General features: G+C 34.2%; 1 protein-coding gene across 2 annotated transcripts in view; it reads right to left on the minus strand.

Annotated features, from left to right (window-relative positions):
• The window catches only part of LOC150098264 (spatacsin), an 891,110-nt gene that overhangs the window by 52,335 nt on the left and 815,220 nt on the right, over positions 1-23,555 (minus strand). The window contains exons 38-39 of one of the 2 annotated variants that reach the window (XM_090406151.1): positions 11,010-11,178; positions 3,044-3,117 (exon numbers count right to left, since the gene is read on the minus strand). In XM_090406151.1, the coding sequence (XP_090262277.1) occupies positions 3,044-3,117; positions 11,010-11,178 (243 nt within the window). Of the gene's footprint in view, positions 1-3,039; positions 3,118-11,009; positions 11,179-23,555 lie in introns of both variants that reach the window. The other variant, XM_090406152.1, reaches the window with a different exon arrangement.

Genomic DNA, 23,555 nt, shown 5'->3' on the forward strand with positions numbered 1-23,555 from the left:
CTAGTGAAATCTTTATCAAATGCACAAATAAAAGGTGAACATATGGATGCTGGGGCAGTCATCATGTTCTTTTAAGTAGTGCAAGCTAAGGGAAGTCCAATGCCATGGATTGTATCTCATAAGCCCTCTGGTCAAATTTACAAAACCTTCATAGTTTCTACAAATATTTGGCTTTGAAATAATGTTGGATCTTTAATATCTGCTGTAATTACGTTGCCAAATGAAGCTATATGGCTTTTACTTAATGCAAAAAAAAGAAAATGTTATGGAGAATTTACAAGGAGGAAGGCAATCAGTACACCCATGAGTAGTACAAGGCTCAAGCTAGAAAGGTTACCAGCATAGTAAGAAAAGCTAAATCAGATTATGAGAAGAACTTAGCCAAGGAGATCAAGAGTAATTCAAAAGAGTTCTTCTGCTATGTGGCAAGTAAAAGGAAGAATGACTTTGGAAGGATAACTTTAGCGGGTGTTGATGGTATTGAGGTGACAAATTCAGATGTAATAGTAGAGTTACTGAGTGATCACTTTTCAGAAGTCTATCACCGAAGTGAGGATATCTCTGTACCTGTAGCAAAAACTAATGTGAGAATTGAAGTTAAGAAATCAGAGGTACTTAGTATATTGCAATATTTAAACGCAAACACTGCTGTAGGTTTAGATGGAATATCAGCTCGGGTGTTGCATGAATATGCAAAAGAATTGTCAACGCCTCTTACTTGGTTATTTAATTTAAGTTTGAACTCTAGTATGGTCCCTAGGAAGTGGAAGGAAGGCAAAGTAGTTCCTTTGCATAAAGGTGGCTCTAAAACTGTGGTAGTTAATTACAGATCAATCACCATCTCGGGAGTGATGGTAAAAGTATTGGAAAAGTTGGTTAAAGACAAAATTCAAGAATGGGTGGATCAGGACATGATACTCTATAGGGGCCAACATGGTTTTGTTAAAGGTCGATCCTGCCTTAGCAATTTATTAACTTTTTATAATAGAATGACATCTGAGTTGGACAAAGGAAATGGCTACACAGCGGTAGTTCTAGATTTTTCTAAGGCTTTTGACAGGATACCCCACAGAATACTGTTGCACAAATTGGAGCAGATGGGGATGGATTCTAAACTGGTGATATGGATAGGAGAATGGCTCAGGGAGAGATTCCAGAAGGTGGTGTATGGAGGAGCAGAGTTCAGGATGAGGCAAGTGACCAGTGGTGTGCCTCAGGGCTCTCTGCTTGGACCATTGTTGTTTAATTTGTACATAAATGATATAGGAATGGCTTAAAGGGAGATATTCAGTTGTTTGCTGATAATGCAAAGTTGGGTAGTGCAATAAAAAATCAAGCTGATGTTGAGAGTTTGCAGGATGATTTAAATAAGTTGGCAAAATGGAAAAAAAGTAATGGATGTCAGCTCAATATGGAAAAGTGTAAAGTTATGCATTTTGGGATTAAAAGATTACTAGCTGTGTACTACATTGATGGAACGGTACTCCAAGAGATTGATGAGGCAAGGCTAGGGACTTAGGGGTCTTGGTGGATAGGGAGATGAAGTTCAGGGGATACATTGCTAAGGTGTCCAAGATTGCACATAGGATTTACTTAGTTATTGAGGAATACACTAACATCCAGAGATTATTATTCCCCTTTATAAAGCGTTGATACTTCCACATTTGGATTACTGTGCTCAGGTCTGGTCACCTGGCTTCTTTGGAGATGAAGAGGTTGTGGAGAGGGTTCAGAGGAGAGTGACTAAGTTGGTGAGTGATGTAAAAAATGCTTCCAACATTGATAGTGTGGATTGCAGACGTTGGTTGATAGGTGGAGATGAGGGGATATGATAGAAACATTTAAATTACTAAAAGGTTTCTATAAGATTGATGCAGGGGAAATGTTTCAGCTGTGTGACAGCAATGGAAGAATAAGAGGTCATCCCTGGAAATTAAGGAAAAGTGTGGTTAACAAGGGTGTGAGAATGAGGTTTTTCTCCTGGAGGGTTGTGAATGAGTTGAATGCATTGCCAGTTGTGAGTTCTTCTGTAAATGAATTCAAGAAGAGATATGATAGATATTACTTTGATAGTTTGGGTCTCCGGCGATGAGTCTACTGACTCCATGGAGATACCCGTAATAATAATAATACTTTATTAATTACTTTTATGCATTGACCAAGAGTTTACTTACAGAAAATACATTTCTCTAACATTGGATTTCTTTAGTATTGAATTAGAGTTTTTAACTCTCTGAAGAGAATCAATCAGTTCGAAATGGCTGTCAGGTCAGTGAAATTTATCAAATAAACTATAAAAGGCGAACATATGGATGCTCAAGCAGTGGTCGTATGCTCACCTTTACTCAGGATTGTATCTTGTAAGTTCTCCTGTAAGAACATTCAATCAAATTTACAAAACCTTTATAGTTTCTACAAACATCTAGTTTGAAATAATGTTGGATGTTGACTATCCACTATTTCTTTATGATTAATAAAGTTATATTTATTGATATAAAACACTTTTAAAATTCAAGAATTAGGTACTGACAAAGTTGCAGTGGAATTCAATGTTAGAAACAGCTGAGTGTGCAAATAATAAATGGATTTCAAGTGTAATTATGAGACACTGTGGCAATTAGAGTGGACCATATGATGACTTTTGGTTACATGGAGATCTAGTGGAATGAAATTAATGCAGTAATAACACAAATAATAAAATCTTGTTTACTTTATGAAATTAGTTAAAATTTTGCTTATTATGTTAAAATTTGTTTGCATGAATTTGCAAGTTAGATTTCTGACCTTTTTTTTTTTTTACATGTTTGAGTGTGCATTTTCTTTTTTAATTGAACTGTTTCAATTACAGAAACAGCAAGAAAATAAAAAAAGCTAACTCGTATTTGCAATACAGATTTCAAGTAAATGCATTTTAAACCTTTTTTTTTTATACATAGAGATTTATACATATATATAAATTTAAATGCTCAACTAAGTAAAAAAAAGTTTCAGAAAACACAAGTTTTTTGGTTTTTTTTAATAAGTACAATGAAATTCTACCTGCCTTAAGATAACTTTCTGCTGCATCTGCAAATTCCTGCATAGTCCTTTGTAATTCTCCTTTAATAACTGGGTCAACTATGAACAAAATTTTAAATAAAATGTAATACAAAATTCATTACACCAACTTCACATTTTTTGGTTTATTCTACAAATATTAATACAAGAGCTATGTTAAAATAATCATTTTGTTTGCTGAGCACCACAGAACAGTTCGTGACTTGAAAATAAATCTGCTTGGTTGCTTGTTGGTAAAGAAGCAATAGGTATTTCTTCTTTTTTCATTTAGTTAGTCTAGTTGTCCAAGTGAATAGCATACTTGCTTTTCTATCAACACATTATGATTTCAAATACCATCATATACATTTTGAACAGTGGTGCACCCAGAGGGGGGAAGGGGGAAAGGCCCTTCCCCCTCCCAAGAAAAAGGAAAAAACAGTAGAAAATTTTCCAAAAATCTTTTCCTAATTAAAATTCATTTATTTTATTTATTTTGTGTCGTGTCTTCTATTTCTATACTACTTATGAATTAGCGATTATTGCAGATGTTCAGTCATAGGTCACATACGATGCGTAGTGTGTATTATCAAATTGTCTACTCAACTCAGCCCCCCCCCCAAGATTAAATCCTAAGTTACGCTACTGTTTTTGAAGGCCTGCATGAGGTATAAAAATTTCATCATCTGGTGTGAGATATTATCATCCTGCTTATTGAAATGGCTTGAAAAGCACATCAGGTCACTACAACAGGATCTGCAGATTCTCTAACCCTCAACCCACCCATAGTACTAATACTAATGTGTTACAGTCTTACAAGTATTTGTGGATTAAAAAAAAAAATTGTTGCTTTGTTTTCACAGTTTTATATATATATATATATATATATATATATATTCATTTTATTATGCTTGGACACACACACACACACAAACTTGTATGTTTAGCTCAAGTAAATTCATAATAAAACAAAAACTATTATAAAGTGGCATAACTCTCAGCAACAAAATGGTAATAACGACTTGATGAAAAGCAAAAATCTACAAAATGCGTCTCTTGCTTTCTCACTAATCAAGAGAAGGCTAAAGGTTTGCAAGAAAAAAAAAAGTCGCAATGAATATATCGAAATTCTTATGTTGTGTGAAAACAATTTTTAAAAAATATTCTTTGCTGTAAATAACAGGTATAATGATTTTACACCACTGCTGAATATTTCTTGATATCCAATCATTAAACAGACTACTCAAAGCAAAAAAATACCCTATATATATCAGCACTGAAGTGATTATAGAAAAGTTCTCTTATATATCTTCCTTTAATATGATTATATATAAGTAGCCCAGTTATAAATGAACAAACTATGTTTGCTTAGACTTGGATAAAAATGCCAAGAAATTATATTACTGGTTTAATCATTTATTCGAATGTATGCAAACCAAGTTTGTGCCTTTATGTGTTCATGACTGGGCTACTTGTATATATATAAAGGTTAATGACTCACATCAACTTCCTTGGTATCTCAATGCAAATCACACCCCTTTTCTGATGTATATAATGCTATGCATTATGGGAACGACCACAATTTGCAGAATGCAGATCAATTTCACCCTTCTTTTGAGGTTTCATCAGTAGAAGCCAGACCAAGAAAAGATATCAAGGTATCTGATATGCTTGAAGTAATGCAGAAGTTGTATATTTCCCGCATACATGTAGTGAAAAGGTGTATCACCTTATTATTAAAATACTCTGGATCAGAGATGGATGCTGATTATAAATTAAAGGTGCCATGAAATTATGTCATGAAGATACTTCAAGTGCAAACTTTGTTTTGTTTACACTTGGATAGAGAATTAAACCAAGAATATAATTTCTTGGCATCTTTAATTTAGTCTCAAGTCTCTCGTATTATGTGCTTTTTTTTTTTTTTTGAAATGACTTGGTACACTTGTTGGAAAACTATGGGTTGGATCTTTTGGGTGGAATGGGGATGAAGACATTATTCATTCCTGTGAGAATTTTTTCTTTTACGTGGTATGAGCAGGTGCTTGGATTTAGAGAATGGAAATGGTATTTACACCATGCAATGAAGGAGGTATAAGCCATGAAGGTAATCAATTTGGCATTGTTCTAATGGAAGAAGATATGAGATAGAGAATGGTCCTGGTGAAAGTTGCTCTATATTGATGTGCTCCAGAAGGTAAGAAGTGAGTGAATGTAGAAGTTGGTTTGTGGTTTATCAGTGAAAGTACAGAAATGGTCATACTGTGAGGTTCAAGAGATTAAGGCAATAGACAAGGTAATAAAAATAAATTAGAAACAAATTAAATAAATTAAATTAAATTAAGTAAAAAAAAACAAATTAAAAAAATTAGCAATACTGTATCTATAAATAAATATATTTATGATCAAATGCGTATGTATATATACAGGATATTCAAAATGAAGGAGCAAATTGTATTTGTTCAGAAATTTTTATTTGCAATGATACAAATGTGTTATTATTATGTAACACTTCCAAGAAGTCCAAAGACTCATTGAGGTGGGCACCTACTCTACGGCTCTCCATCTCCACCACTCAATCAACCAACTATAGCGAACTGCATCATCTACACCAACACCATCTACTGCCAACTACAACTAGTATTTGCACAGACAATCACAAACATCCACGCTCATGGTGGGATTTGAACCCACAGCCTATTGGCTAGAGAGTGGATATGTTAACCACTAGGTCAACCAGGCCGGTCATTTCCTTTCAGGTTATACATCACCTGATAGGAAAACTATGTGGAGAAAGTAAACTCTCATAAGTTTGAAACAAAAAAGATCCTTCAGCTGCCTGCTTTGAGCAAGCAACTGAAGAGTTAACAAAAATAGTGTCTCCGAAGAAGAAAGCATTATGTGTTATTAAATTTGCTGATGGCATGATGTAATGATGGCAAAACATGATAGAATTTCATGCCAGCTGGGGTGTTGCCCAGTTAAACAAGGCTCTCATTGTTTTTGCCAGGAAACCTAGGCAAACAGCAAAAAGTCAGCTACTGGAACTAATCCTAAATCACACCCAACTCAACATCACCAGCGTTCAAGATCGATACTATCAACATAAGAAGCCTGAATGGCAAAGAAATGGAACTAGTTGAGGAATTGGATAAGTCACCCCTATTATGTCAATCTAGTAACAGATTGACATAATAGGGGTGACTGAAACAAAAAAGACAAAAACTGGAGAGATCTTTCTGAGCAATAAACACAAAATGCTATATTCAGGCAATGACAATCAAGGAAAAGAAGGAGTAGTCATAATATCCAATACTAAATACGAGGCTAATCTTCTTAAATGGCAGGTAGGCAGGCAATATCAAGTAGAGAGATGTGGGCAAATGTCAGAATGGGGAATTGGATAATGAGACTTATTTGTGCCCATAGTCCAAAAGAAGGTTCCACTAAGGTATACATGGAGGAATTTTTTGAGGCTTTAGAGAAAGCAAGCGACACAATGAAAAATGAAAAGTTAGTCCTTGTTGGGGATCTAAATAGTAGAGTAGGAAATGACTGTTAAACATACAAAAACATTTTGGGGAAATTTGGAGAAAAGAGCAAAGCTAATAATAATGGCAAATACCTTTTTGGATTTCTGCTCAGGACATAGACTAGTTATTACTAGCACAATGTTCCAACATAAAAATGCACACAAATTCACATGGAGAGAAGAGGCAAGAAATAAGCAAAGTCTCACTGACTATGTTGTTCATCATTTTCAACTTATTGTTGAAAATGATGTTTTCTCACTTGTGCAGGATAAAATTGAAATTCATAATTTCAATTTAGTCTACAGTTCACAACTGAGGCAGCTCTCAGTTGTGAACTGTAGACTAAAATACACAAACATTATTCAAGAAAAGAAAAAATGAAAGAGTTTAAGAACAGGGACCAAACTTTGGAGATTCATCAGCAAGCCCTGAAGAAAACATTGATTGATTCAGCCAGAGAGGTATGTGGTGAGGTTTTCTCAAGGATAGAAAAATCAGAACTCCATGGTGGACACAGGAAGTTGAAGAGGCAGTGAAAGAAAAGAAGAAAGCATATCGAAAGTTCCTGGATAAGTCAGCTTGTGCTCTCAGAGAATACAGAGACAAATGTAAGAAAGCTAAACACTGTGTAAAACTAGCTAAACAAAAGTCATGGGAAGACTTTGGTAAGAAGATAGAAAATAAATATCAAGAAGGTGACAAGATATTCTGGAGGTTGTTGAAGAAGCTCAGAAAAATGGAGAAAAGAGAGCTGTAAAAGGAATTAGAGATAATAAAGATGATATGAAAACTTCAAGAATATCTTTTTGGAGAAAAAGATATTCTTGAAGTATGGAGTAATTATTTTGAAAAATTGCTAAATAAAACAATCAGTGACAGCAGAGTAGTATAAAACACTAAACAGGCATGCAATCAGGAAAACATATCCACAGTTGAAGTAGAAAAAGCCATCAAAGCCTGAAATGTGGAAAGACAGAAGGAGTAGATGATATTCTACCAAAAATGGTAAAGTATGGAGGTATAAAAGTCTTACAGTGGCAGCACTGCATAGTTCAGAAGGCCTGGACAGAGGGATGAATTCCAGATGATTGGAGTAGAGTTCTCATAGTATCCATATATAAAAAGGGAAATAAAACTGAATGTGAAGAATTTCTCTACTGAGTGTTCCTAGTAAGATTTATGCAACTATACTTGAGAAACGGTTGAGAAGGGAAGAGAAGTTTGGTGGATTCAGGCCAAATAGAGGCTGTCAGGATCAGATTTTCACTTTATGACATACTGTTGAGAAATCATGGGAATATAATAGAGATCTGTATTTAAGTTTTGTAGATCTGGAAAAGACATATGATAAGGTGCCAAGTGGCAAGCTATTCAAAGCACTACAGTTGTATGGTGTCGATGAAGCATTATATGAAGCAATAGTCTTTATCTGAGTTGTAGGTCAGCAGTTAGAATTCAAGGATGTACATTAAGATGGTCTAATATCAGACAAGGATGTACATTATCCCCACTGTTATTCATTATCTATATGGATCACATTATGAAAGAAAGTAGTATTAAACCTGATATCAAAATTAGAGATAATAATCTCAGCTCTTTACTTTATGTGGATGATGTTATACTTCTAAATAAATCCACTACAAGTCTGCAAGATTCCCTGACTAAATTGAATAACTGTTGTAATTGATATGGTATTAAGGTCAGCAATAACAAGACAAAGACAATGAATATAGGCAGAAATTATCATCTGCATTGTGAATGGAGAACCTATAGAACAAGTAGAATATTTCAGCTACTTAGGCACGATTTTTAATACAGATAGTAAATTAAATATTAAATATGGAAATAAACAGCAGAATCAACAAAGCTGGTATGGTAGGAAGTCAACTGAATAAATTTATATGGAATAAGAGAGAAATTAGTCAAAACACTAAATTAGCTGTATACAAGAGAGTCTTTCTGTTATGTAAATTAGAATAAATGGGGATGGATATGACACTGGTTATGTGGATAAGAAGGTGGCTGCTGGCCAGATATCGAAAAGAGATATATGAAGGGTCAGAATTCGAGGCAAAAACAAGTGACTTGTGGAGCAGCTTAAGGGTCAGTGATGGGATCATTGTTGTTTAATTTGTATATAAATGCTACAGGAAATAACCTGAAAGGAATTATTCAGTTGTTTTATGCTGATGATGCAAAATTAAGTAGAATATAAGCTGAGGTGATGTGGAGAGCTTTGCTGGATGATTTAAAGACTGTCAGTATGGGCAAAAGTTAATGGGTATCAGTTTAATGTCAAGAAAATGTCAAGTTATGCATTTTGGATAAATAGATTACAAGTCATGTATCACATTGATGGCACTGTACTCCAGGAAATAGATGAAGGTAGAGATTTAGGGGTGGTGGTAGACAGAGAGTTAACCTTTAGAGAACGCACTGCTAAGGTAGCCCATAAAATTACTTGGCTATTGAAGAACACATTAACAAGTAGAGATAAGGAAGGTGTTATTCCTCTTTGTATGGCCTTGATATGTCCACATCTGGATTACTGTGCTCAAGTTTGGTCCCTTGGGTTTCTTGGGAATGAAGAAGCATTGGAGAGGATTCAGAGGCAAATGACCAAGATGGTTAGTGGTCTGTGGAATGTTCCTATGAGGACAGATTGACAGTGTGTGGATTACAGAAGTTGGTTGAAAGGAGAAAAAGAGGGGGTATGATAGAAACATTTAAGTTGCTTAAATGGTTTTATAGGATAAATGCAGGGAAATTGTTTCAGCACTTGGCTAGAAGGACCAGAACAAGGGATCATTCCTGGAAGTTGAATAAAGGTATGGTTAGTAAGTAGGAGTCTGAAAACTAGGTTTTTTTGCTTGGAGAGTTGTGAATGAGTGGAATGGGTTGTTGCCAAAGTAAGTTGTGAGTGCTTTGTCTGTTAATGGATTCAAGGAGAGGTATGATAGATTGTTATTGGACAGGATAATGATGATTTAGTTTAATTATTTTACTGTTTCCAGTTTTAGAACTGGAAACAGTAAAAGTTTCCAGTTCTAAACTATTTGGGTCTTCATTCCTTAAACTATGTTTTCGCTAATCAAGCACTCCATATGAATTATTACTGGCCATAAGTTAGTTTACCAATTTGAAGTCAGCAAATTTGTTATCTGCTGTGTATACATTCTCTCATATCAAGAGATATGAGAGATATCTACTATTAAGAGAAGTTCCTTGTACCAGCTACACCCATCTCTCACAACAACCACTATTAGTGTGAAACTCACTTTTTATAAAAACTACAAGCCAATGAACAATTACAATTCATTTCAAAGGAAATCAACTTTAGTACTGTCTTCTATAATAAGGTGTTTCCTGTGGTTTCCATAAGTTTTTTTTAGTATTGTTGACTGTAATAGCATTTTTGAGACAACATATTCAAACTGTTTTAACAACCTGGTCATTTTGAGTGAGGGTGAAAACATCTGCCAACAATTTTATTTTTATCTCACATCTTGGATGTTATTTGGTAGTTTGGATTTTCTTTTTTGGTAGCACCATGGACATCTAATCAGTTCTGTGTAATAAATAACTATCTAATAAAATAATTGGCCTTCAATAACATCCAACATTCTCTTCTAATTTTTTCAATTGAATACCATATTATCACTATTTTTTTTTTTTTATCTTCGATGGTATTTATATCTTCAAGTTTCTGTTATTAGAATATAATAAGAATATACAGGGTGTTTTAGAAGGAATAGTAAATATTTTGGTAGATGGTAGTATCGATTGTTCTGAGTAAAAAAAAGTTCATATGAACATGTGTCCAATTGTCAATATTACAGATATTGTTATAATATTTTTAGAAACTGTAGAATTTCACTTTAAAAATTGAAAATATAATAATTTCATAAATCATAAATGCATTATTTTAATTTGTGAATCCACATCAAGGAATATTTAACATAAAATAACATAAAACAATACTGAAAGGGGGGGAAGAAAAGAAGGATATTGTTAGAAATTCCTACTTGACCACCTGGATGCATGTTAATCAACCAACATTCAATGAATGTCATTGGTGCTTAATGAGTTACTTGACCATTCATTTATATACTATGTGTCAATAACATTAGCACTGTAGACAAAAAGATAAAGCAGTTTCTACATGAATAGAGAATAATCAATAAAATGATATACAACTTCTGAATTATAGTTACAATTGCATTACAACTTTTCATCTGTTTATGTTATCTTTTAAAATGGAAGGAGTACTAAATATTTTAACAGAAATGGCATCAAATCAATGGAAAAAACAACAACAACAAAAACAAACTTCTAAATTAAGTTTTGAGGATTTTTATCCTCAAAACTTAATTAACCACAGGCATCTTTTGTCAACTTAATATTTTATCAACAGAAATAATTAAAAGGAGAAATACATGCCTAAGCTTCTTCGTAACAATTTTTGCAATAACTGATGTGCAGATAATTCTAACATTTCTGCAATCTCACGATACATGCTGAAGTTGAATGTCAACATAGAGTACACATCTGCATAATCTATAGAATTCTTCTTAAGATAATCCAAAAGTGCAAGTCGGAGCTCTGGTACCTAAAATAAACTTCAAACTTAATTAATTTGAAATAAACTTCAAACTTAATTAATTTGAACTTAATCAACAACAACCTCTTAGACTAATAATTTTATATTCAATTTTTATTTGTTATGGCCCTGATACATTCAGATATGTTTCTTGAAGAAGAAATCATCATAAACATAAAACAACCTTCTGAATGCTTGAGTTCTTTTATGAAAGTTAAAGGTAGATTGTATAAATACCATCTCAGAACTGGGTTTCTTGCCAACCCTTGATGATAGACTTAGTAGCTCAAAATAAGTTAGATCGCTGTTGAAACTTGAGAGGACAAAGCTTTCCCATCTCTTCCTTCTTCTTTTTTAATATGACTTCCACCCATGACAGGTTGTAGTGCAGAAACCTTGGCATAGATACCGTACATGGAACTTTTTCAAGCACTTCGGGCCTCCAATAAATGGGGCATGTGTCCCAACACCAGGCAATGATATTTATTCTTTTTTTTTTCTTAAGGTTGGAGAGGGAGAGCAGCCAGTAGCAACTTCTCTCAATTAAACCTTAAACAAAAATTAATTATGCCATTTTGCATTTTAAATATAAATTATCTTTAGTTTTTGATAATTAATATTTACAATTCATTAAACTAGCATTTTATACTCTATCTAGAGCTGGTGAAGGATTTTTGTATTAAAACAGTTAGAGTTATCTGCGATCAGTCTGGAAATTATATGTAATTTATTGCAGGAGCATAAGGCTTTTTCTTAAATAATAAAAACTTTATTTAATGAAAGTTTTAACTTGCAAACCTCTTTATACAAATGCTGGAAGAGTTGATATGGAACTAATTATTTATGTGGAGAAGGTAAGATGATGAAGAGTTTATTGCCCCTGCTATGAGAGTAAAATTATGACTATAGTATTTCCAAGTTACAATCCTACACAGTCTGTTTATGAATTAATAAGAAGGTATATTAAACAGAAAACTTGAGTGAAAATAATTAAAATATTTAGAATAATTAAAAATGATTCTAAAATTTTTGGCTATGCACCATGGCATCTACTTAAGATGCCATGATATGTAGCCAAAATGGAAAAGACAAGTGCAAGTATACCTAACAAAAAAAACTCAGCGATGCTATATGAAATTATGAGATTCAGCAGAACAATAATGATGAGATAACAGACAGTCATATTTCTTACAAATGGGATAAATGTAATTCATCAGATTATTAAGCAATGAAGAATAACGAAACATAACACTATATCACAGTTCTCACTGAACAAACTTTCCTACAACTTCTCCTGCTCTTGTGCATGAGTTGAGTCATTTTCAAAAGAAACCTGTACTCAGAGGAGAGCATGTCCTGCAAGGTCAGAATATTTGGGTTCATGGTTGAAATTTTTATGTTTCTAGTGATGGGCAGTAGTACATATACTAAACTGGCAAAAGCAAGAGAATAGGATTTAATAAAAACTTGGGAGAGCTAATAGCGGAGGCCTGTCCTTCACTGAACCAAGATATGAGGAAATCGTATGGAAAGGAGGATTTGTTTTGCTATACATTTACATAAGAAATGGATACAGGAGTAACATCTTCTGAGAAAATGTTGTATTTCTTGAAGCATAGAAATGAAGCATAGGAAGTAAGCGCAAATGAATCAGAACACCGACAGTGTTTTTCTTCAAAAGATCAAAAACGGAATTCCCCACCTGGACAATGAAGAATTAGAAAATCTAAAAGGAAATACGAATTATCTTCTATTTCTAATGTTAACTATATACTAAGGAGCAGACAGCAATAATCTTAGTGATAAATTGTTGATGTTCAGATAACAGAACCATTCCAAATAGCAAAGATACTATTTATATATCTGTACTAAACCAAAGGCTATGCTACCAATTATATATTTAGTTTAATCCTTTATCTAAGTGTAAGCAAACAAAGTTTGCACCTGAATTATTTTCAGGACTGGGCCAAGTCGTGGCAAAGGTGGTATAAGTTCTCATTACTTGCCTTAGTATCCCATAATGAAAAGCATATATCCTTGCGGACATTTATAATGCTATGCATTAAGGGAAGGGTCACAATCCAGACTAGTTTCGACCTTTATTGAGGTCTCATCAGTGGGAGCCAGATCCAGAGGTGGTGATACTAAGGTGGAAGTAATGGAGAAGTCATATTTCCATATGCCACACCGTATTATTAAAATTCTTAGGAATAGAGATGAGTTGATGAAATTTTTTTCGCTTGGCTATGCTACCAATTATATATTTGTTAGCATAGCCAAATATCTGTTTGGCTATGCTATCATATTTGTTTGCTTATCCAAGTGTAAGCAAACAAAGTTTGTGTCTGAAGTATTTTCATGACTGGGGCAACTCATGACAAAGGTGGTATATCCTCCTTAGTATCACCACCTCTGGGTCTGGCTCCCACTGATGAGATGTCAATAAAGGTTGCAACCGGTCTGGGCAGTGACCCTTCCCTTAATGTATAGCATTATACATGTCTGCAAGGATATGTGCTTTGCATTATGGGATACTAAGGCAAGTGATGAGAACTTATACCACCTTTGCCATGAGTTGCCCCAGTCTTGAAAATACTTCAGGTGCAAACTTTGTTTGCTTACAATTGGATAAAGGATTAAATCAAAGACCTAGAATTAATGTTATGGAAAGAATGTTCAAAATAATCTTCACTGTGCCTTCTATTTTCTGATAAAATTTGATCTGGCAAGCAACATGACAGCATAAATTACAAAATCAAGATGAACTATATTGATATAATCTTACCTCAGTATTTCTATCCCTAATTCTAAGGCATCAGTTCCCAACCAGTGGTACGTGTATGCCCAGGGGTATATGAAAAATAATCAGTAATGACGGAAAAACAAGTAAAGTAAACAAAATGCAAAAGGTTAGTTATGGAAAATAAATGTTAAGTTTGAATCGCCGCTAATGGAGACACTTGAAAACTAGCTCACATTAGTGAATGATGATTGGTGAGGGCGTGGCTATTAACTACTTCCCCAAACCACTCTTCTACCAATCATTATGCAGTTCATGCATCACTTTTGTCACCCATCCTCCTTTCCAGAACAATTGCGTGCTACTAAGAAATGACCTTTGCAATAACAAACTTTCCACTGACTAAGTGCATCAAAGCAAGCTCAACGATCTCACCAACAATGTTTCAATCAGCTAGCGATCTGTATATCAATTATTACAGACTTTAATCAGATAACACAAATAAATATTATTAATAATAATAAATCAAAGGTTTGTTAAATACTTGATCATTATTATTAATATTTAACATGAAGCTATACTTATTTCTGTGTTACAAATATTGGAAAATTAAATCTGTGGTTTGTACTTTTAGTGTAGTAATTTTCTTTTTTTATGGAAGTTTTTTCACTTTGCTATGCTACTAGTTATATATTGGATTTTATCCTTTATCCAAGTGTTAGCAAACAAAGTTTGTGCCTGAAGTACTTTCAGGACTGGGGCAACTCGTGGTAAAGGTGGTATAAGTTCTCATCACTTGCTTTAGTTTCTCCCATAATGCAAAGCACATCTACTTGCAAACATGTATAATGCTATGCATTAAAGGAAGTACCACTACCCAGACCGGTTTCGACCTTTATTGAGGTCTCATCAGTGGGAGCCAGACCCAGAGGTGGTGATACTAAGGTGGAAGTAATGGAGAAGTCATATTTACCTATACTTGTAGTAATTTTCCTTTCCCAACTCATTACCTCATTTCCACTATTTTACGTTAAGATAGGCACTGAACAAATGTGTCAGTATTTAAAAACAGCTATTTTAAAAATAAGAGGTACAATTTATAGAAATGGGTTTAAAAGGGGTACACAAGTGGAAAAAGGTTGGGAACCACTGTTCTAAGGTATACTGGTACACAAAGAACCAATGTTCTGTAAGTCAGAAGAACCGAGATGAATAATAAAATATCTAGGTTTTAACAGTCGTTAGCAAGATGTACAAGTAGATTACGTACTGACAAGTTCCACCCACTAAGGATTAGAAGCTTCTTAAGGGTGGCAGATTAAGAAAGGACTGGAAATTAATAAAAACAAAAAACCATCAGAACAGTAACAATGAAACAAAAAAAGCACCATGAGGCATGGCTGACATCAGCTGTCTCTTTTGACTCTTTCTTTCTCTTCTGAATTTTACATTGCAGAGATGTTACTCTGTTTTTCTTATTTCAAAACTTCTGCTTGTCTCACCTATATAAGATAGATGACAAGAACACAGAATTCTCTTATTATTGTTATTCTGGAGCCATAAGATTCATTGTGAGAGGCCTATCTTAGACAATATAAAGTCTATCATACCATTCCTTATATTCATTTACCATCTGCACATTCACCATTCTTATCAAGCAATGAATTCCATCACCCAAATATCCTCCATGCAACAATGACAACAACAAACGAACAAAAAAAAAAAAAAAAAAAAAAACTTCTCCCCCTCCTACTCACTACCTCTTTTTCTTTTTTACAACTTCCAGGGATGGCCTTTTCTTGTTGTTCCATTCCCTTGTTCTATTATATGAAAAATTTCCCATGTGTCAATCCTATAAATACCTCTCAATAGTTTAAAGGTCTCAGTCATATTTATCCCTTTGTCTTCTATCTACAAAACTCTGTAGTTTATATGCTCTCAGTCTATCCTCATACCTAACATTGTGGAGTCCTGCTATCATTTTGGTTATCTGCCTCTGCACCTCCTCCAAAATTAAATTATTCTATTTAAATCCAGGTGACCAAAATTTGCACAAAATAGTCTACATGTGGCCTGATCAGGGCTTTATACAATGGAACTATCACTTTTTTTTTTTTTTATCTCTATTGGTCAAAATCCTTAGAACTGAAGTAATCCTCTGGATTGGCTTCACTATCTTTGCAACATGTGCCTTAAACTTCAATTTTTATGAACAATCACCACAACATCCCTTGCCTCATCCAATTCCTCTAATATAGATCCACCAATAGAGTATGCAGCCTCCCATCTCTGGATCCCGAATTTCAAGATTTTTAATTTAGTTGCAATAAATTGATATTCCTATTCATTTGTCCACATTTTCAGCTTATTCAAATCCTCTTGATGATCTAAAACATCAGCACTATTACTAATAATTCTCTTAAGTTTCACATAATCTGCAAATAACTAGCAATATCATTGACATGTTAAAAAACAAAGCTCCCAGTACTGATCCTTGTAGAACTCCATTTGTGATCTTTCTCTTTCTTGATACCCCTCACCCATACACAATTCTTTGATATCTATCAGACAGCCAAATTTCATTCCAATTCACTAATTCTGATATCTAACCCCATGTGTTGCAACTTAAATATCAACTCATGTTGCATCTTGTGAATTGAAAAAAAAAAAAAAAAAAAAAAAAAAAAAAAAAAAAAAAGCTGTATTATTAAAACTAGAGTAGCCTTTAATAAATTCAAGCTGACTTTCCCAGATAATATTACCCTCATCTGCTGAATTCTGTATATGATCTTTCTCTAAAATCTTACCAATCACAGAAGAAAAATACAAACTGGTCTGATGGCTGCATTTTACCAGCATCTGTCTTCTTCTTCTCACTGGACACTTTCCCAGTAGCTGAAATTTCACTCACTGAACAGCCAGGTCAATGGAGCTGTCAGTTCCTTAGAACATTCTCTCAAAACACATGGTGAAATCCCATATAGTCTCTGCCTTACAGAATATTTAGTATTTGAAACACATTCTCTTCATGTTAGAAGTTTATTTTCCAATTGGTTAGACTATCATAAATTTAGTTTAATCCTTAATTATATGAAGAGCCAAAGGCTTCAATTCGGCAACAAACTTATTTAAGTTAAGGGATATTACATCCCATATTGTTTCATAGCCGAATAAGAAACTCAAAGAGTGTCATGCCGAATATAGTAAATATATAAAGTTCGACGAGTCCAAGCGTAAGTAAATACCTGGATAATGTTACAACTGAAGATAGTGACCTTCTCTCACTCTCGGAGCTTGCTCCACCCTTACCATGAGTTGCCTCAGTGTTGCACTCCCTAAAGGGTCAGCTGTAACACTATCCAGGTATTTGCTTACGCTTGGACTCGCCGAACTTTATATATTTACTATATTCAGCATGACACTCTTTGAGTATCTTATTCGTCTATGAAACAATATGGGATGTAATATCCCTTAACTTAAATAAGTTTATGTTGCCGAATTGAAGCCTTTGGCTCTTCATATAATTAATAATTTATTACGACACCTTCTTGGCAATTCTCATAGTAGGGTATATGTAAGTTCTGTTTGCTACAAACTTGGTATTTCTAGGTCTACCTACTCACTGATGAGACCTCAATAAAGGTCTGGGTAGTGACCTTCTCTCACTCATAATGTAGAACAGTAATACAGCTCTAAGAGTTGGGTTTCACATTATGGGGAAATATCAAGAATAGTGATCGGAGCGTGCACCACCCTTACCATGAGTTGCCTCAGTGTTGCACTCCCTAAAGGGTCACAACTGACCCTTTAGGGAGTGCAACACTGAGTAGCTGAAATGTTTTACTTGTTCCATAGGTTCTCCATTCACAACACAGTTGACATTTTCAATAATTCTGCCATTTTCATTGTCTTTGTCTTTTTATTGCTGACCTTCATACCATATCTATTACAACAGTTATTCAATTTAGTCAGAGAATCTTGCAGACTTGTAGTGGATTTATTTAGAAGTATAACATCATCTGCATAAAGCATAGAGCTGACATTAACATCTCCAATTTCGATATCATGTTTAATACCACTTTCCTTCATAATGTGATCCATATAGATAATGAATAACAGAGGGGATAATATACATCCTTGTCTCACACCAGATTTAACATTAAACCATCTTCCTGTACTTCCTTCAGTTCTAACTGCTGATTTACAACTCAAATAAAGACTAAGTATTGCTTGATATAATGCCCCATTGACACCATATAACTGTAACGTATTGAATAGCTTCTCTCTTGGCACCTTGTCATATGCCTTTTCCAAATCAACAAAACTTAAATACAGATCTTTGTTATATTCCCATGCTTTCTCGACTATTTGTTGTAAAGTGAAGATCTGATCCTGACAGCCTCTATTTGGCCTGAATCCAGCTTGTTCTTCACCAAGCTTTTCTTCCACCATTCTTCTCAATCGTTTCTCAAGTATACTTGCATAGATCTTGCCAGGAACATGTAGTAGGAAAATACCTCTGTAATTTTCACATTCAGTTTTATTTCCCTTTTTATATATGGGTACTATGAGAGCTCTACTCCAATCATCAGGAATTCGTCCCTCTGTCCAGGCTTTCTGAACTATGCAGTGCAGCCACTGTAAGACTTTTATACCACCATACTTCAGCATTTCTGGTTGAATATCATCTACTCCTGCTGCCTTTCCACATTTCAAGCCTTTGATGGCTTTTTCTACTTCAAGTATGGATATGTATTCCTGAATGTATGCCTGTTGAGTGCTGTTTACCACTGTGCTATCACTGCTTGTTTCATTTAGCAATTTTTCGAAGTAATTACTCCATACTTCAAGGATATCTTTTTCTCCCATTTTCATGTCACCTTTATCATCTCTAACTCCTTTTACAGCACTCTTTCCTCCATTCCTAAGCTTCTTCAACAACCTCCAGAATATTTTGCCACCTTCTTGATATTTATTTTCTATATTCTTGCCAAGGTCCTCCCATGACTTTTGTTTAGCTAGTTTTACACACTGTTTAGCTTTCTTACATTTGCCTCTGTATTCTCTAAGAGCACAAGCTGACTTATTCACCAGGAACTTTCGATATGCTTTCTTCTTTTCCTTCACCACCTCTTTAACTTCCTGTGTCCACCATGGAGTTCTAATTTTTCTATCCTTGCAGACAACTTCACCACATGCCTCTCTAGCTGAATCAATCAGGGCTTTCTTCAAGGCTTGCCACTGAATCTCCAAGGTTTGATTCCTGTTCTCCAACTCTTTCATTTTTTCTTCAATAATCTTTGTGTATTTTAGTTTACAGTTCACATCTGAGAGCTGCTCAACTTTTATTTGCTTTAAAACTTTCTTACATGTTATTCTTTTCAATATGAAATTCAATTTTATCCTGCTCAAGACTAAATAGTGATCACTTCCAATTTCAAATCCTCTGTACACTCTGGTGTCCTGCACCAGGGAGAAAACATCACTATCAACAATAACATAGTCAATAAGACTTTTCTTATTCCTTGCCTCTTCTCTTCATGTGAATTTGTGCACATTTTTATGTTGGAACATGGTGTTAGTAATAACCAGTCCATGTCCTGAGCAGAAATCCAACAGATATTTGCCATTATTATTAGTTTGCTCTTTTATCTCCAAATTTTCCCAAAATATTTTTGTATGTCTGACAATCATTTCCTTCTCTGCTATTTAGATCTCCAACAAGGACCAACTTTTCCTTTTTCAGTGTGTCAATTGCTTTCTCTAAAACCTAAAAAAATTCCTCCACTTTTACCTTAGTAGAACCTTCTGTAGAACCATAAACAGAAATAAGTCTCATTGTCCTGTTTCCCTTTCTCATATTTGCTCACATCACTCTACTTGAGACTGCCTGCCATTCAAGAAGATTAGCCTCATATTTAGTGTTGAATACTATGGCTACTCCTTCTTTTCCTTGATTGTCATTGCCTGAATATAACATTTTGTATTTATTACTCAGAAAGATCTCACCAGTTTTTTTTTTTTTGTTTGTTTCAGTCACCCCTATTATGTCGATCTGGTACTTATCTAATTCCTCAGCCAGCTCCATTTCTTTGACATTCAGGCTTCTTATGTTGATAGTACCGATCTTTAACTCTGGTGCTGTTAAGCTGGGGTGTGTTTCAGATTTGTTCCAGTAGCTGACTTTTCGCTGTTCGCCGTGGTTCCCTGGTGAAAACAATGGGGGGGGGGCTTGTTTAACCGGGCGAACCCCCCAGCCGGCATGAAATTTTGTCATGTTGTACCATCATTTTTTATTTTGGTTTAACCAATAAGAATACAATTTGGTCAGCTAAATCCCAAACCAGCCCATCTTTGTTCGTTCAGTATCCAAGTAGATACCCAACAGGGTGCACCACAGGAGAAGGTGAGGATTGGACATTAGGTCAGAAGCCCTGGTTGGTTGTCTGCATTCCTTTAAAGGCTATGGAGGTCTCCTCTCAGTTATACAGCTTTGACCCTTAAGCATCCCTTCTAGAAAGTCAACTGAATAAATGTATATGTAGTAAAATACAGCAACAATCCACCTTACAATGTTTGCTTTATGATGATTCACTCATAAGATGCTTTTCAATTATGACTAGTACTCATTTATATGATGCTGCATTCGCTCATATGATGGTTTTAGTAACATGACTCTTCCAGGCAACCGATGCACAGTTTTAGTGGACTCTTAGCTTGTTAATGACATCATTGCTTGCTACACTTTCTTTCTCTCTCTCTCTCTCTCTCTGTGTTTTTGTTTTGGTGGTTTTCTGTGAATTACAAACTATTTATATATTAATTCTTTTTTTATTTAATCGCTGTTAATAATGGCAAGATGATCATGAAAGGATGACAGAGTGGTGAAAATAAAATACCTAAATAAAAATAATCAAATAATAAAATATCTTATATCCCCCTTTTTCTGCTGGTATATAGCCAGCAGAAAAGATAATGATTATGAAAGGATGGCAATGAGTGGTTTAAGATTGTGGTATTAAGATAATAATACAGTTGAGATATTAAATGAGCAGTTCATAAATGAAGTAAAATCATGATAAAACAATAAAATCAAAGAAATTAAACTATAAAAAAAGAAAAATCATTTGATTAAAAATTAATCAGAGATATCATGGAGCTGAGGAAAATGAAAACTTCTGAAATGATTATCATTAATTTCAGGAGTTTTCATTAATAGTTGGAGACAAAAGAATAGCAAAACCTAAGTTAGAAGCAAAAATAGCATAAAGAAGACTGGAAAACCAAGATAAAATAAGAGTTGATGCAGTTGGGATACTTCAGAAAACTGAAATGTAAGAGCTAATCAAAACCTGACAAACAAGATACTAATTATTTTTATGGCTATTTTTGCTTGTTTTCATTTAGGAGTGTCCCTTATTTTACTAAGATACTAATTATTAAGAATGGCAGTGATTTGAAACTATTCACGAAATCTTAATTTTGTTAGTGTTATAATATTTGGTACATCCCTTGAGTATACAGACAAAATGATGTGTTAAGTTTGACATCTCTCTCTATAAAGGAGGGCCGAGTTCTATGTCTCAACAGATGAGTCAATATCTAGTTTTTAAGTTTCGAGTGAGTGATGAATGTCTCTAGAGCAACTGGAAAAATGACAAAGGCCTCTGGTTGGAAAGATTATATCATCTCTTTTTCTCCTATCAACCAATTTCTGCAATCCATACATTCCCAATCTATCCCCAAGGAACCCAGGAGACCAGACCTGAACACAGTAAACCAGATGTGGATGTATCAAGGTCTTATAAAGAGGAATAACGACTTCCTTATCTCTACTTGTTAGTCCTTGGCTATCGAAGAACCTTTTGTTCTTTGATAGCCAAGTAATCTTATGAGCTACCTTAACAACATGTCCTCTAAACTTTAACTCTCTGTCTACCACCCAGTGGCGTAGCTAGAGCTTTCACTGCCCGGGATGGTGTCTAAGTTTGCCTCCCCTCCACACCAAAAATACTACAAAATATCAAAATAACATATAGGGAAATAAATTAAAACTCTATGTTTTAATTTATTTGAAATAAAACTTTAATTTAAAATTCTAAAATATTATTTTTCTTGTTTTTCTGTTAGCAAAATCATGTATGACATTGGCGAAGTCTATTTCATAGTAATATAGGTAATTCTTAATCAATTTCAATTAGAAAAACTCCTCTCATAACTAGCAACACTTCCAGTAATTGTGAGGAAAATTTGCATTAGTTTATATCCAGCGTTTAAGGTTACTTGGAATTTGGAACCGAGTTCTCGAGACTATATTTTAAAATTAACTGCAAAAGTTCAAAAAAGTTCGAAGTGCCGCCCGGGGTGGACCCCCCCAGCTATGCCACTGCTACCATCACTCCTAAATCTCTAACTTTATCTATTTCCTGGAGTACAGTTCCATCAATGTAGTACACAGCTTGTAATCTGTGTACTCCCAAAATGCATAACTTTACATTTCTCCACATTAAACTTACATCCATTAGCTTTGGTCCCTACTGACAGCTTATTTAAATTGTCCTGCAAGCTCTCCACTTTGCCTTGATTTGCTTTTACTTTACCTAATTTTGCATCATCAGTAGACAACTGAATATTTCCTTTCAGATTATTTCCAATATCATTTATGTACAAATTAAACAGGAGTGGTCCTAGCACCGAACCTTGCAGTACACCACTAGTCACTTGCTTTGACCTGGCTTCTTCTCTTCAATATATCACTTCTTAATATTCTGTCCAGTAGCCACCCTCTTATCCACATAGCCAGTGTCATATTCATCTCCATTCCCTATGTGTTCTCATTTGCAGAGTTTAATGTAGTATTCTGTCAAATGCAATTTTCTTTATACAAGTCAGCTGTCACTCTATTATAAAAAAAAGTTAGTAAATTACTAAGATATGATTGACCGTTAACAAAGCCATCTGCTCTTTTTTTTTTTTTTTTTTTAAGTTTTGTTTCAATAGTTCTTTTTCACTCAATAAAAAAAAATCTACTACTAAGTTGTTACTTGTCAGCTGGCAAAATCTAATCAACACAGGTGAGTGGATAAGTAGATTTGTCAAGCCTTGGCTCAAAATAGGAATGAAATATATATATATACTCTATACTATAAAGCGATAAGCTGAAATTCGCACCGGATGTGATGTCAGCTTGAAATGGATGTAGGCTGTAGCGTTTTTGTGTAACATTTTTTGTAACATTTTTGTCAAGTTATTTGAAACGTTTTGAAACTCAGGGGCTACCCTGAGTGTTGAGTCTTCAAAATTCGACTCATCGGAATTCAAGGAGAACCAGCCTACCAGTCCGGAACACGGGGGGTTGGGCAGCATAAGCGTCAGGGGGCAGAGCCCCCCCTAGTGTGTATGTATGTATATATATATATATATATATATACATATTATATATATATATTATGTATATATATATATATAATAATATATATATATATATATGTATATATACATACATATAATATGTATATATTATATGTATATATAATATATGCATATTATATAATACATATATATATATAATACATATATATATATATATATATATATATATATATATATATATATATATATATATATATATATAAACATGTAGGTG

This window comes from Typopeltis vanoorti, chromosome 16, assembly GCF_054136105.1.
Source record: "Typopeltis vanoorti isolate ZY-2024b chromosome 16, IOZ_Tvanoo_1.0, whole genome shotgun sequence".
Classification (NCBI taxonomy): Eukaryota; Metazoa; Arthropoda; class Arachnida; order Uropygi; family Thelyphonidae; genus Typopeltis; species Typopeltis vanoorti.